The 16,372-nt window shown below is 40.8% G+C and overlaps 1 protein-coding gene across 1 annotated transcript; it reads left to right on the top strand.

Moving 5' to 3' along the window:
- The first annotated feature begins 1,270 nt into the window (after window positions 1-1,270).
- LOC127368414 (tumor necrosis factor alpha-induced protein 2-like) lies at window positions 1,271-14,472 on the top strand. Its single transcript, XM_051409253.1, has 13 exons — window positions 1,271-1,425; window positions 5,136-5,225; window positions 6,420-6,865; window positions 7,077-7,288; window positions 7,369-7,483; window positions 8,256-8,378; window positions 9,862-9,956; window positions 10,060-10,152; window positions 10,311-10,437; window positions 10,513-10,638; window positions 10,734-10,883; window positions 11,740-11,864; window positions 12,803-14,472. Exons 1-13 carry the CDS (start codon window positions 1,380-1,382, stop codon window positions 12,978-12,980), a joined length of 1,926 nt encoding a protein of 641 aa, XP_051265213.1. The 5' UTR covers window positions 1,271-1,379; the 3' UTR covers window positions 12,981-14,472.
- The last annotated feature ends 1,900 nt before the right edge of the window (window positions 14,473-16,372 follow it).

The raw sequence follows: 16,372 nt of genomic DNA, 5'->3' as shown, positions 1-16,372 counted from the left end.
TACTATAATGTTCTATAATATACTATAATACACTATAATAAACTACAATATAATATAATGTACTATAATACACTATAATGTACTATGATATAGTATAATGTACTATAATACACTATAATATACTATAATGTACTATAATACACTATAATGTACTATGATATAGTATAATGTACTATAATACACTATAATATACTATAATGTACTATAATACACTATAATGTACTATAATATACTATAATGTACTATAATATACTATAATGTTCTATAATATACTATAATGTACTATAATATACTATAATGTTCTATAATATACTATAATGTTCTATAATATACTATAATGTACTATAATATACTATAATGTTCTATAATATACTATAATATACTATAATGTACTATAATATACTATAATGTTCTATAATGTACTATAATATACTATAATGTTCTATGATATACTATAATACACTATAATGTTCTATAATAAACTATAATATACTATAATACACTTCAAAAGCCAATGAGGTTGTTCTCCTCTGTCCAGTCATCAGATAAAACCCGCCCCATTTTAGATAAAGCCCTGTGATTCGTCCAACTCTGAGAGAGACAGGTGAGATAGGTGAGCTGACATTGTGCAGACAGACACTTAACTCTGCTCTGTGACCTCTGACCTGATCAGACTCCTCCATCTATTATTGACATATATCTATCACAGCTGCATCAATTATTACCAGCTGACCAATGATCGACTTACACACACTCTCTCACACAGTGCTCATCCTGGTACACAGGGAACTCCCAGAACCACGATACATGGGCCAAACACCCAAAACCACAATGCACGGGCCGAACTCCCAGAACCACAATACACGGGCCGAACTCCCAGAACCACAATACACGGGCCGAACTCCCAGAACAACGAAACACAGGCTGAACATTGGACAGGTAAACATTGGACAGGTAAACATTGGAGTTTTGATGTTTATGAATGAATATTGTAAAAATATGAATGCTGTACAGAGGATACAGTGAAGGTCTGATATAAAAATAATGTAATAATAATTAAACACAGTGTCCGCAGTCTGTCAGTACTGCTCATAATCCCTCCTGTCTGTCAATCACTTCTTTAATTTGATGAAAATGATCTCCTGACCCCCTTTAGGGTGCTGACCCTCAGGTTGAGAACCACAGAGAAAGAGGATGAGGAGGATGCAGAGGAGGAAGGAAAGTGAAAGTGAAAGTGAAACCAGCTCTCAGATGCTCAGACACACTCGGACTGTTCACACCCTCTGACACAGTTTTGCAGTGATCCACATTCTGGATCATCTGGACCCTGCTCTTAAAGACACTGCAGGTTCTGGTTGAGGTGGATCCTAGTCCTGATCATGTGGGGTACTTTGAGGTCCAGCAAGACTCAGCAGAACGGTGGAGGTGAGAACAAGAGAAGGATGATGGTGATGATGATGATAGAAATATTGATGAAGATGATGATGATGTCCAATGGTCATGTGATGAGCAGCCAGTAATAGATAGATAGATAGATAGATAGATAGATAGATAGATAGATAGATAGATAGATAGATAGCAGCCAGGTACATTTAAATACAAAAATAATAATACTATTAATAAAAAAAGATAAATAGGTGGGTAAGGTGCAAAGAAGTTGTAGTTGCAAGATGGTGGTAATAGTACTGATGACGTGATGGTAGTGTTATTGTTAATAACAGTAAATAACAATATTAATAATGATAATATTAATACTAATAATATTAAAAATAATAATAATGATAAATAATAATAATAATAATAATAATAATAATGATGGTGGAGAACAAGAGAGGATGATGGTGATGATGATGATAGAAATATTGATGAAGATGATGATGATGTCCAATGGTCATGTGTTGAGCAGCCAGTAATAAGAATTTTAAAATAACAATAATAATAATAATGATAATAAGGATAATAATAATTAAAAATAATAATAATAATAATAATGAATGTGACAGGGAGCTGCAGTGTGAGCTATTGTCCTGCAGGAGGCGCTGTTGACCAGGAGATCTACTTTCTTCTATTCAGCATTAATATGAGATTGTTCTACACATATACAACATTATTATTAATGTATTAGTTATTAAGTAAATACAATCAACACTAAAAGATATAAAAGGCCTGTTTAATCTTCATCATCATCATCAGGAAACGATCCACAAACAGCTGGTTGTGTGTTACTGTAGTCTTTATTGATATTGATCTGCACTGAATGATGATCAGCTGTAGCCACACAGACAGACAGGCAGACAGGCAGACAGACAGGCAGGCAGACAGACAGACAGGCAGACAGGCAGGCTCCACATCATCGTATATAACTCCGCCCCTCCTCCGGGCTGCTCCACCAGTGAATCAAACGAGAGGAGATGAAAGGTAGGAGGAAGTTGCTTTTAACACTAAACTTGTGTCGATCATCACCTGATAATCACCGGATATGATATGAACGCTTTATTGATCCGTTTGGTCGTGAGCGGAGTGACGCATTCAGTGTTCCGTCGGCTTTGACGTCAGTTATTGATTAGCTGTTCCAGGTTGTTTTCTGTCTGCGCCATATTATTATTATAATAATATTATTATCATTATTATTATCATTATCTATATCTCTATATAGCTATATATCTTTATCTATATCTATATGTACAGTCAAGCCCGAAATTATTCATAGCCCTGGCAAATTGTGACTTAAAGTTACTTTTATTCAACCAGCAAGTTTTTTCTTGATTGGAAATGACACAGGCGTCTCCCAGAAGATAATAAGACGATGTACAAGAGGCATCATTGTGGAAAACAATATTTCTCAGCTTTTATTTACATTTCAACAAAAAGTGGCACATCCAAAATTATTCATACCTTCTCAATAATCAATAGAAAAGCCTTTACTGGCTATTACAGCAATCAAACGCTTCCTATAGTTGCTGACCAGCTTCAGTCTCCACTGGTATTTTTGCCCATTCATCTTTAGCGATGAGCTCCAACTCTTTCAGGTTGGAGGGTCTCCCTGCCATCACCCTGATCTTTTAGCTCCCTCCACAGATTCTCAATTGGATTCGAGTCAGGACTCTGACTGGGCCACTGCAAAACGTTAATGTGTTTGTCCGCTAACCATTTCTTCACCACTGTTGCTGTGTGTTTTGGGTCGTTGTCGTGCTGAAATCTCCACTGGTGCCCAAGGCCAAGTTTCTCTGCAGACTGCCTGATGATGTTGTTGTTGAGAATCTTGATCTATTGCTCTTTTTTCATGGTGCCGTTTACTGTGATTAGGTTCTGTGGTCCATTGGCTGAAAAACACCCCAAAAGCATTAGGTTCCCACCACCGTGTTTGACAGTGGGGATGGTGTTCTTAGGGTTGAAGGCTTCTCCTTTTTTACGCCAAATGAATCATTGTGGCCAAACAATTCAATTTTTGTTTCATCTGACCATAAAACAGAAGACCAGAAGTCTTCTTCTTTGTCCAGATGAGCATTTGCAAAGGCCAAGCTGGCTTTTGTGTGCCTTATCTGGAGAAATGGTGTCCTCCTTGGTCTGTGTCCGTGGAACCCAGCAGTGTGCAGTGACGGTTTAACTGTCTGCCTTGATATGTTGCCACCAGCAGAGCCCAGATTCACCAGGGTGGCCTTGGTGGTGATCCTTGGATTCTTTTTCACCTCTCTCACTATCCTCCTGGCCAGCACAGGTGTCACTGTAGGCTTCCGACCAAGTCCTCTGAGATTTCCCACAGTGCAGAATGTCTTGTATTTTTTAATAATACTTTGCACTGTAGCCACTGGAACTTGAAAACATTTAGATATGGCCTTATAGTCCTTTCCTGACCTATGAGCAGCCACAATGTGCAGCCACAGGCTAGCTGTGACTGTCCACAAACCAACTGCAGAGAACTGCTGTTTTTCACCTGTTGAGTTGATTAAAAAAAACAGCTGTTCCCAATGAATCAGGGTCATTAGGATGCTTCAGAACAGCTTGGACTATTTGGAATGATGACTGTGACAGTTTGCAAAGATTATGAATAATTTTGGACATGCCACTTTTTGTTCAAATGTAAATAAAAGCTAAGAAATATTTTTTTCCACAATGATGCCTCTTGTACATCGTCTTATTATCTTTTGGGAGATGCCTGTGTCATTTCCGGTCCAAAATAAACTTGCTGGTTGAATAAAAGTAATTCAGGGGTATGAATAATTTCAGGCTTGACTGTATATATATATATATATATATATCTTTATCTATATCTTTATCTTTATCTATAGCCATATCTTTAACTTTAACTTTATCTATATCTATATCTTTATCTATATCCCTATCTATATCTTCATCTTTATCTTTATCTATAGCTTTATCTTTATCTTTATCTTTATCTATATTTTTATCTATATCTATATCTTTATCTATATCCCTATCTATATCTTCATCTTTATCTTTATCTATAGCTTTATCTTTATCTTTATCTTTATCTATATCCCTATCTATATCTTTATCTTTATCTATATTTTTATCTATATCTATATCTTTATCTATATCTATATCTATATCTTTATCTATATCTATATCTATATTTTTATCTTTATCTATATCTATATCTATATCTATATCCCTATCTATATCTTCATCTTTATCTTTATCTATAGCTTTATCTTTATCTTTATCTTTATCTATATCCCTATCTATATCTTTATCTTTATCTATATTTTTATCTATATCTATATTTTTATCTATATCTATATCTATATCTATATCTTTATCTATATCTTTATCTATATTTATCTTTATCTATATCTATATCTATATCTATATCTTTATCTATATCTATATCTATATCTTTATCTATATCTTTATCTATATATATATCTATATCTTTACAACTCAAACCAAACTCCATTCAAAAGATTTCATATTTTAAATCCTAAAAGTCACTGATTCCACCTTTCACCTGTTTTTTTAAAGTCACATGTTTTTAATTAAGTTCTCCACAGAACCCTGGTTCTGTTTTATTTGTATAGTGCCAGTTCATGACAAACATTATCAGAACCCAGACCAGAATAAACATTAACAGAACCCAGACCGGACTAATGAGAGAATGATGAATCAATGTTCAGCAGGAGAAGAGAGGAGGAAACAGCTGAAACTGAAGAACCCTGCAAAGATCTGGAAGAAGCTCAGACAACAGAACCACACCGACACTGCAGGTCAGACCCAACAGAACCTTAGATAGAACATTATCAGACTACAACCAACAGAACATTATCAGACTAGAACCAACAGAACATTATCTCACTAGGACCAACAGAACATTATCAGACTAGAATCAACAGAACATTATCAGACCATGACCAACAGAACATTATCAGATTAGAACCAACAGAACATTATCAGACTAGAATCAACAGAACATTATCAGACCATGACCAACAGAACATTATCAGATTAGAACCAACAGAACATTATCAGACTAGAAACAACAGAACATTATTAGGTTAGAACCAACAGAACATTTTTAGGTTAGAACCAACAGAATATTATCAGACCATGACCAACAGAACATTATCAGACTAGAACCAACAGAACATTATAAGGTTAGAACCAACAGAACTTTATCAGGACAGAACATTATCAGACTAGAACCAACAGAACATTATCAGGTTAGAACCAACAGAACAACATCAGGTCAGAACATTATCAGGTTAGAACCAACAGAACATTATCAGACTAGAACCAACAGAACATTATTAGGTTAGAACCAACAGAACATTTTAGGTTAGAACCAACAGAACATTATCAGACTAGGACCAACAGAATATTATCAGGTTAGAACCAACAGAATATTATCAGGTTAGAACCAACAGAACATTATCAGACTAGAACCAACAGAACATTATTAGGTTAGAACCAACAGAACATTATCAGGTTAGAACCAATAGAACATTATCAGGTCAGAACATTATCAGACTAGGACCAACAGAACATTATCAGGTTAGAACCAACAGAACATTATCAGGTCAGAACATTATCAGACTAGAACCAACAGAACATTATCAGGTCAGAACATTATCAGGTTAGAACCAACAGAACATTATCAGGTTAGAACCAACAGAACATTATCAGGTTGGAACCAACAGAACATTATCAGGTCAGAACATTATCAGGTTGGAACCAAAAGAACATTATCAGATTAGAACCAACTAACATTATTAGGTTAGAACCAACAGAACATTATCAGACTAGAACCAACAGAACATTATCAGACCAGAACTGATAATGTTCCTGCAGAGGATGAATGTGGCTGTGAGGAGGTTCTATCATCAGAACCAGAATATAACAGTCAGATTTACGTTATCATTAGTGTATAAAATAAGAACCACGCTGTGTTCTGGTTCTTGCAGAGGATGAGTGTGACAAGGTTCTGCAGCAGCAACAGGAGGAGAAGGAGGAGCAGCTGGAGGAGGTCAGCAGGGGGCTGATCATCAGGGAGGAGCAGCTGTTCAGTCAGGACACCCCCAGCGAGGAGGAGGAGGACCAGCTTCAGAGAGACTTTGAGGCTCTCAGACTGAAGATATGGATGGCTATTGACAACACCTTCACCTCCTCATCTTCCTCCTTGGAGCACCTGGAGGTCCTGAGAAGTGCTGTGGTCTCTATCCAGCAGCAGGAGGAGCAGGACCGGCTGTGGGTGGGGCGTCTGGAGAACAGAGTCCCGGTGTGGCGTCCTCAGAAGTGTCTGAGCATTCACAACAGTCTGCTGCAGAACATGGTGCAGTCCAGACTGAGGAAGGGCTCAGAGGAGGAACCAAGTGGAACCGACGGACTGTCTTCACCTGTGAAAAAGGAGGTGAGTCATGAACCACAGTAATACTGGGACAGGAGACCAACAGTAAGTACCTGTAAGAGTACGTAAGTATGTCTGTTAAGGAGAACGTAACTTACCTGTGCAGGTGTGTGGTATGGAGAATTTATATTGCTAACAAACCTGTGCTGGTGTACCTGAACCTGGTGTGTGATATGTCACCAATGTGGTATATATCCTTAACGTACCTGTGCAGGTGTGTGGAATTGGGAAGCGTGTGAAGGAGGACCTGCTGACGGTGGTGAGGACCGTGAAGGCCTGCTACCCTCCACAGGTGGACATCCTGAACCTGTATGCTGGACTGTACCATCAGTGCTTCTCTGTCCGAATGAGGGAACTCGCTGATTCTGGTCTTGACATTGAGGACTGCAGCTACCTGCTGTTCTGGGTCAACCAGTACTACCCACAGTAAGTCCCAGCTGACTCAGTTCAGAGGTCGTGATCCAGAGATCTGGATCCAGTCTGATGTTTTGTGTTTCCTTCTCCAGTGAAATATTGAACCATGAAGAGCTGGAGGGAAAGATAAAGACGGCCTGTCTGGGTTCTCTGCTGCTGCAGGACCATCTAAACCGCCTGGAGGACCAGTACCTGACCCACAAAGAGGTAATTGCTTTTTGAATCGACTTTGACCCCTTTTCCACCTGGTGGCGAATCTTTCTCGGCCAGGAAAACTGATTCCAGTGCAGCACCAACACTCGGAGCACTTTGTACCCAGACGGATATGTCTTCCTTATCCGTTTCACAAGCTACAATTTCTCACATCAATGTTGCTAACGTAACATAAACATAACATTGAGCTAGCTAGCTAGCGTAACCTTAGTAACAGTAGCAAACATTGGAGTCATATACAGTGACATACTGATGTGGTTCTCTAACCTGTGGAAAAGCAAACCATCTCTTAGAAGGTTCTCAAATTGGACTAACTCTGAACCAGAACTAGGACCAGACCAGAACACATTACAAGGGTCACATTGGTGGAAAGGGGGGTTTAAGGGTTCAGAGAAGGTCAGGTGGATGAATGTATGTCCAGACTTTCTGACGTTTTGTAAATATAATGTTCTGGTGTTTCTGGAATATTTGGAAATATCACATATGTGTTCTTTATCTGTGCGTTAAAGGACGTAACTGCTTGCAGATCGACCAATATTCATCAATATCTCATCTTTTATCTATAATAATAATGTATAATATCTAATGTAACAGCAGCAAATCTGCAGCTTCTTTAAAGTGCAGTTTTCCTTTAATATACAAACTGAAAGTGAAAGGTGTGTTCAGTTTTATTAATAAACTGATCACATGAGGTATATTGATCACAGTGGCATCGTTTAATATTTCTATTGAAGGATTATTAAAGTGAATGTTCGTTTTCCTTCAGGACCAAATGAAACTGTGGCTGAACACCGCTCTGAAGAAAGAGGAGGAGAGCTGGCTGAGCGGCAGCACACCTGAAGTCATCGACCAATACCTCTTCAGCCCGCTAGCTATAGACGTCATACAGGTGAGATACAGTCAGTGCAGATGAGATACAGTCAGTACAGGTGAGATACAGTCAGTGCAGGTGAGATACAGTCAGTACAGGTGAGATACAGTCAGTGCATGTGAGATACAGTCAGTACAGGTGAGATACAGTCAGTGCATGTGAGATACAGTCAGTGCATGTGAGATACAGTCAGTACAGGTGAGATACAGTCAGTGCATGTGAGATACAGTCATTACAGGTGAGATACAGTCAGTACAGGTGAGATACAGTCAGTACAGGTGAGATACAGTCAGTGCAGGTGAGATACAGTCAGGTGAGATACAGGCAGTACAGGTGAAATACAGTCAGTGCAGGTGAGATACAGTCAGTGCATGTGAGACACAGTCAGTACAGATGAGATACAGTCAATACAGGTGAGATACAGTCAGTTCAGTTGAGATACAGTCAGTACAGGTGAGATACAGGCAGTGCAGGTGAGATACAGTCAGTTCAGGTGAGATACAGTCAGTACAGGTGAGATACAGGCAGTGCAGGTGAGATACAGTCAGTTCAGGTGAGATACAGTCAGTACAGGTGAGATACAGTCAGTACAGGTGAGATACAGTCAGTACAGGTGAGATACAGGCAGTGCAGGTGAGATACAGTCATTACAGGTGAGATACAGTCAGTGCATGTGAGATACAGTCAGTACAGGTGAGATACAGTCAGTGCATGTGAGATACAGTCAGTACAGGTGAGATACAGTCAGTGCATGTGAGATACAGTCAGTACAGGTGAGATACAGTCAGTACAGGTGAGATACAGGCAGTGCAGGTGAGATACAGTCAGTTCAGGTGAGATACAGTCAGTACAGGTGAGATACAGTCAGTACAGGTGAGATACAGTCAGTACAGGTGAGATACAGGCAGTGCAGGTGAGATACAGGCAGTACAGGTGAAATACAGTCAGTGCAGGTGAGATACAGTCAGGTAAGATACAGTCAGTGCAGGTGAGATACAGTCAGTACAGGTGAGATACAGTCAGTGCATGTGAGATACAGTCAGTACAGGTGAGATACAGTCAGTACAGGTGAGATACAGTCAGTGCAGGTGAGATACAGTCAGTACAGGTGAGATACAGTCAGTACAGGTGAGATACAGTCAGTACAGGTAGAAGGTCAGGTAAACAGCTAAGGAAAAGTCAGTGCAGGGAAAGTCAGGAAACAGTCAGGCAGGTGAGATACAGTCAGCACAGGTGAGATACAGTCAGTGCAGGTGAGATACAGTCAGTACAGGTGAGATACAGTCAGTACAGGTGAGATACAGTCAGTTCAGGTGAGATACAGTCAGTACAGGTGAGATACAGTCAGTGCAGGTGAGATACAGTCAGTGCAGGTGAGATACAGTCAGTGCAGGTGAGATACAGTCAGTGCAGGTGAGATACAGTCAGTGCAGGTGAGATATAGTTGAGACAACCTGTTGGGTTCAGGGTGATGGATATGTGGTGGTTCTGGTGTTTCCAGGTGATAGATGGCTCCCTGACTGAGTTCAGCTGTGTGATCGGAGACCAGAAGAAAGCTGAGAGGATCACAGCTCACCTGGAGAGCTTCCTCTGCAGGTAGGCCCCGCCCATTGTACATTTGTGAATATTAATGTTACCTCTCACCTGTTACCTGTTGATGCCCGTAGTTTCCTGTCTGTGTATTGAAATATTTTTTCAGCTATAAGAAGAGTTTGGAGAATTTTGTGAAGGGTAACCATGGTAACATCCGTTCAGTGGTCAAAGCTCACCTGGTCTGTGAGCAGCAGCTCAGGTACGATTACCTAGATACTACAACCATTCTGCTCTGTAATGTCCTGTCCTGAAGCATTGTGGGAACTGTAGGCTGGACAAGACAGAAGGAGGTGAGCACTGATTGGACGCTGTGTTTTCCTGCTCTGCTGCTGATTGGTTCATTGTGACTGTCCTCAGGGATTACATCACTGCTCAAACAGGAAGTCTGATGGAGCAGCAGAGACATCGCTGCCTGGATGCTCTGACTTCCCTGAGGGATTGTGGGTACAGGTGTTTCACCTGTCCCATTCACAGCCAACTGAAGGTAGGTATTGTGTGTACTCACGGTACTGCAGTAACTGATCACATTTGATAATCAGTAATCAGTGTCTGTGTTCAGGTGTGTCTCACTCAGCTGTGGACGTCTGTCTGGTTGGACGGGTCACTTCCTGTCGTTGATTCTTTGCTGGGCTCTCTGAACCAACACCTGAGAGACCTGGTTGACCTGAAACCAGCCTGCAGACAGGTAAGACTGTTGACCTGTCTGTTGACCTGTCTGTTTACCCCCTGTATGTCTGTCTGTCTGTCTGTCTGACTGACTACCTGTCTGTCTTTCTGCAGTCTCTGCTGTGCGTCCTCCATCAGGATGTGGTTATTCAGTATGTGAAGAGGATGATGAAGACCAGGATGAAGAGCAGAGAGCAGCAGGTGGGAGGAGCTAAGAGGATGATTGAAGATGCCCGAAAAATCAACGGCTTCTTCAGCGAGGGGGTGAGAGGACTTCTGTAGTTCTGGTTCCAGCTGTGTGGTCAGTGTCTTCCACCATGAATCTGTCACTGAGCACATTTTACTCTCAATGGGACCATCAGTTACTAAATGAACATCATGCTGTATGGAAGAAGACTGAAACTACAGACCGATACTACAGACTGAAACTACAGACCGATACTACAGACAGATACTACAGACTGAAACTACAGACAGATACCAAAGATACTAAGACTGAAACTACAGAGTGATACTACAGACCGATACTACAGACTGATACTACAGACTGAAACGACAGACCGATACTACAGACTGATACTACAGACTGATACTACAGACTGAAACTACAGACTGATACTACAGACTGATACTACAGACTGAAACTACAGACTGATACTACAGACTGATACTACAGACTGATACTACAGACTGATACTACAGACTGATACTACAGACTGATACTACAGACTGATACTACAGACTGATACTACAGACTGATACTACAGACTGATACTACAGACTGATACTACAGACTGATACTACAGACTGATACTACAGACTGAAACGACAGACCGATACTACAGACTGATACTACAGACTGATACTACAGACTGATACAACAGACTGATACTACAGACTGAGACTACAGACTGAGACCAGAAACTCATCAGGAAACTGTTTACTGAGCTCATCAACTTCTCTATAAGACTCCATACTATCAGAGTGGAGCTGCTGGCCTTTACAAGCTCTGTTCATTATATATACAGTCACAGCACAGACTCTGTGAGACCTGTCTCACTAACATTATCCACAGTGGTGCTGCAGTATGATAGCTCTAACTGAATATGTGTGTCCTCAGGGCTGCAGCGAGTCTTTGTGGCTCGGGGAGATCCTCTGCAGTCTGGCTGAGATCCTCCGTCTGCAGGATCCTGGAAGTGTTCAGCTGGAGATGGTCAGCATGGCCAGAAAGTTCAGTGACCTCAGGTACAACCAGAACTACGCACATTGTCGTTAAAGTAATGTTTTATATTCATTGATGAATTACCTTTCTTAAAGCATTGATTGTTTTTAATGGATACAGATGGTAATAATTGATCTGATATCAGGTTGAACTCTCTGTACAGAGCTGATTCATACAGTGAATATTAAGAACAATCAGCTCCTCGTTGGGAATAAAAAGATCTAACACGAGATCGAGTTGGCCGCCGCTTTCAGAGCCCTTACCTTAACCCTCTCCACCGACTGCAAGTCCCAAAGCATGATGGGAAACAGCTGCCTGATGAGCTGATTGGCTCTTAGTTTTGATCACGGACACCACAATAGCGTGTTGAACAACAAGGATAGCTAGCTGTCAGCATTGATTGTCTGAATGTGAACGCAGAATAAAACATTTATTTTGAAGGCTTTTTAAATGAATTTACACAGAATAAAGTCGTTGCTTTATATTACAGTCTGTAAACGGTAAAAACCTGTATTAAAGATTACGATCAAATATGGAATAAAACTCCATGACTTGATTCTTCATGTTATTTTACATTACAGGCTATTTTTGTAATTGTATTAATACTTTCACGTATTTAAAAAATACATAAAAACAGGACAAATAGTTTTTTACAGTGTAACACCTTTATAATTATTACAGTTCACAACCACAGCTCTTCACAGGTGTGTCTGTGGGTTAACATGTCCTCCTATTCACTGGAGCTGTGACCTGAATTCAGCAGTAGGACAGAACACCTGGTTGCCGTGGGATACGGTGGGTGTGGTCAGGTGGGGTTCGGGTGTCACAGGTGTGTGAAGAGAGCGGAAAAATACTGAAAGCCTGCAGCATCAGAGAGACCTACCTGTCTGAGAGCTGATTCAGGGTCAGTCACTGTTCTCACCTGTCCACCAGGTGATATCTGATCTCTGTCTCTCCACAGTGACGCTCACGTGTCAGCGCTGCTCTCTCTGAAAACCGGCCTATCAGCAGGCGACATTCGCTCCATCAAACGCAGCGTGGGGGAGAACCGCCTCCTCGGAGGCTCCACCAATCACAGCCCTCCGTTCTTCTCCAAGGTCAAAGTCAAATGGATCAGTAAGTTTAGCCAACAGTGTTAGTGAGTCAGCACGTCAGCATGTTAGTGGTCAGTACAGTATTTTATGTGTATTATATGTTGAAAGCCGTTGCCATGGTTACAGTCAGTGACTGAGGGGTCGATCACACAGAAACACAGTGAAACCGCCGTTTTCCTGCGGCCAATCACATTAAGCAAAAGGCGGGCTTTACTCTTTATCACTTCCATCCTGTTTTGATGCTGTTTACTATGCTGGTAAATAGGTTAGCTAGTGAGCAGGACGTAGTGGAGGGCAAACTCCGTTATCTACTCTTTGAATGAAGTTCTAGAGCTCGACGTCTGCGTCAATGCGCTTTATTTTGTCCCGGTTATTATTGATCACCCGGTTGCACGTGCAGCCTCTCTCCCCGACGCTCTTTGCCCAGATGTTTCTGAAGCTGCGGCGGCTGTTAGTGTCTCTGTGTGATCGTTCAGGCTGCGTCTGAAGTCAGTGGGTGCGTGAGATCATCAGAGTATTCGTGGTGATGGCGCTCTGAAGCGTCACACAGTTCCTGAAGTAAACACAGCATTTAATCATCAGAACAGCTGTCACACAGTCACTGAGGGTGCAGTGCATGTTTCTACACCCTCGTAGACCTGGACCTGGTCTCATTGATTGGGATCGGCTATATTGAGCTTTATTTTGTTTTACGTCAGCTGTCAGGCACAGTGCAGCCATCGTCAGCTGTCTCCACTGTCTCTGTCCTCCACTCTGAGTCTGTGTGTGTGTGTGTGTGTGAAGCACTTTTTGGCTCCAAGCAGCTGTTTTTTCTGATAACACAATAACAATATCAGGTCTCTGACAGCCAATGCCACAGTAACAAGGCAAGTTTATTTGGCAAGCAGCCATATTTCAACTCCCAGTGGGCTGATTTTGATTCTAAAATGCAGGTCCTACTCATCATACCAATAACCGCATAATGAATCAAAATCAGCCCACTGGGGGTTGAAATATAGACACTTCTTGTTTAAATGTCAGAAATGGATTCAGTGTCCTCATTAATCTCCAAAACCTCCTTTATTGTCCCAATCATCCAATCAGCTGCTGAGATATTGTCCATATAGCTGATTATTAATGCTAATGATGCTAATTGTCAAACATATTTAGCCTCTGTCAGTCTCTAAATGCTGAAGACCCTGACGTTTATTAAACTTTAGTACTTGACGCTTCCTGGCGTTGGTGGTCAGTAGATTATTATCTCAGTGATGGAAATTGAAAACTTGAATGGTGTGAATGTTAATGAAAGATTAAAATCAGATTTGCTGCAGTTTGTGAGTTAAATGTTGCACCTGCTGACCGATTTCTGATTAAAGTAGTATAATAATAAATAACATAATAATTCAATGTAGCAGTGATGATGTCGGTACATACAGTAGTGTTGGATATACTTCATGTTTCACTGCAGAACCGTACTACCTGATTTTCATCATATTGTATTTCCATCAGTGTGATCTCTGTCACCAGACTCAACTCAATAAATGGCTTATTTAGTGGAGTTGCTGTGGTCTGATGTCTTCTTGCTTTCTGAGGGTATTACTGTCATTAAAGACTGAGGCTGAAGCTAACAGGTCCCAGGATATAATGTGTGCTGAGAGGGAGGTTGTTGTTTTCCTGAACAGATTACTGTTACAGAGTACTGACAGGAACTAGAAAAAGAGATCACATCTCTCCTGTACTAGCTACTCTGCATTGGCTCCCTGTAAAATGTAGAATAGAATTTAAAATCCTCCTCCTCACCTATAAAGCTCTTCATGGTCAGGCCCCTTCATATCTTAAAGAGCTCATAGTACCCTATTACCCCTCTAGAACACTACGTTCTCTGAATGCTGGGCTACTTGTGGTTCCTATAGTCTCTAAAAGTAGAACAGGAGCCAGAGCCTTCAGTTACCAAGCTCCTCTCCTGTGGAACCAGCTTCCAGTTGTGGTTCGGGAGGCAGACACCCTCACCACATTCAAGAGTAGGCTTAAGACATTCCTCTTTGATAAAGCTTATAGTTAGGGCTGGATCAGGTGAGTCCTGAACCATCTCTCTGTATGTCTCTCTCTGTCTCTCTCTCTGTCTCTGTCTCTCTCTCTGTCTCACTCTCTCTCAATTCAATTCAAATGGCTTTATTGACATGACGTAACACTGTAACACAAATTATTAAATATAATATATAATATATATAATATTAAAATATATTAAAATTAAAATAAAATAGATAAAACTGTAAACCTGTGTGTGTGTGTGTGTGTGTGTGTGTGTGTGTGTGTGTCTGTATATATATATATATATATATATATTACAAAACAACAACAAAAAACAACTAAAACAGTCAATTATTTTATACATTTATCAGAGTTTCCACTGGTTGTCCTCAGTTCGTGGCATGAGGAGACATATTTTGCTGCAATAATTTGAGTTTTGGGCATTTCTCCCAGTAAATAGGGGAGTTTCTGTGTGTCTGATATAAATTTGAATTCGGGGTATATTTGGGAAATGTTTGTGAATTGTTTTTCTCTTAAAGTTTAGAATTTAGGGCATGAGGTTAGAAAGTGCAGCTCTGTCTCTACCTGTCCTCTGTCACACTGGGAGCAGAGTCTCTCCTCTTCTGGTAGCCAGTTCTGTCTGTGGCGACCCGTTTCTATGGCCAGGCTGTGTTCACTCAGTCTGTACACTGTCAACATTGTTCTTAGTTCAGGACATTTTATTGTGATCAGGTAATCTGCCAGTGTGAATCCTCTTTTTAGGGTCAGATAACATTGTAATTTACTTTGTGTTGTGGTTGTTTCTTTCCAGTATTCAATATATTTTTCTTTTTGCTTGTTGATAATTTGGTTTGGTCTGATTGAGTTGGTGTTGCTGTCCTGAGGCTGTTGGGGACATGTTACTGCAGAGAGCCTCAGGACCAGCTGGCTGAGGGGACTCTTCTCTGGTTTTAGCTCCTGGTATGTTAGGGCTTTGTGATGGTATGTCTGGGGGTTAACTGATTTTAAGTGATTGTAAAATTGAATTGATCTTTTCTGTATTTTTAGTAGGAGGGGGTATTGACCGAGCTCTGCTCTGCACAGATTATTTGGTGTTTTTCTCTGCACCTGCAGGATGCTCTTACAGAACTCGCTGTGGAAAGATTCTATGATTGTTTTGTCCCATTTGTCAAATTCATTAAGGTGCTGCTGCAAACCTTCTTTAGTAGGTGAAAGCAACACTAAGTCATCTGCATATAGCAGACCTCTGATCTCTGTGTCGTTCAGGGTGAGGCCAGGTGCCGTGGAACGTAGCCTGCTGTTGACTATGTACAGACCCAGTGTACGGCGGAGCTGTAAAAGCTGCATACCGCTTGTATTAGTAAGCTTGTCAAAGCTCTTTCTAGTAGGACATTCAGGGAGGGGGAAAGCAGGTGCTTCCAGGTAAG

Source organism: Dicentrarchus labrax, unplaced genomic scaffold (assembly GCF_905237075.1).
Source record: "Dicentrarchus labrax unplaced genomic scaffold, dlabrax2021, whole genome shotgun sequence".
Taxonomy (NCBI): Eukaryota; Metazoa; Chordata; class Actinopteri; family Moronidae; genus Dicentrarchus; species Dicentrarchus labrax.
The sequence above is the reverse complement of the archived record's forward strand: the minus strand, read 5'-3'. Positions and strand labels throughout refer to the sequence as shown.

What these genes read in the sequence shown, in the direction of transcription:
- LOC127368414 (XM_051409253.1), top strand. Translation starts at nt 1,380, where the DNA reads ATGTGGGGTACTTTGAGGTCCAGCAAGACTCAGCAGAACGGTGGAG. An exon ending in AGTACCTGACCCACAAAGAG is followed by an intron (nt 7,484 to 8,255) that starts GTAATTGCTTTT and finishes GTTTTCCTTCAG; the next exon opens with GACCAAATGAAACTGTGGCT. An exon ending in CTGGAGAGCTTCCTCTGCAG is followed by an intron (nt 9,957 to 10,059) that starts GTAGGCCCCGCC and finishes ATATTTTTTCAG; the next exon opens with CTATAAGAAGAGTTTGGAGA.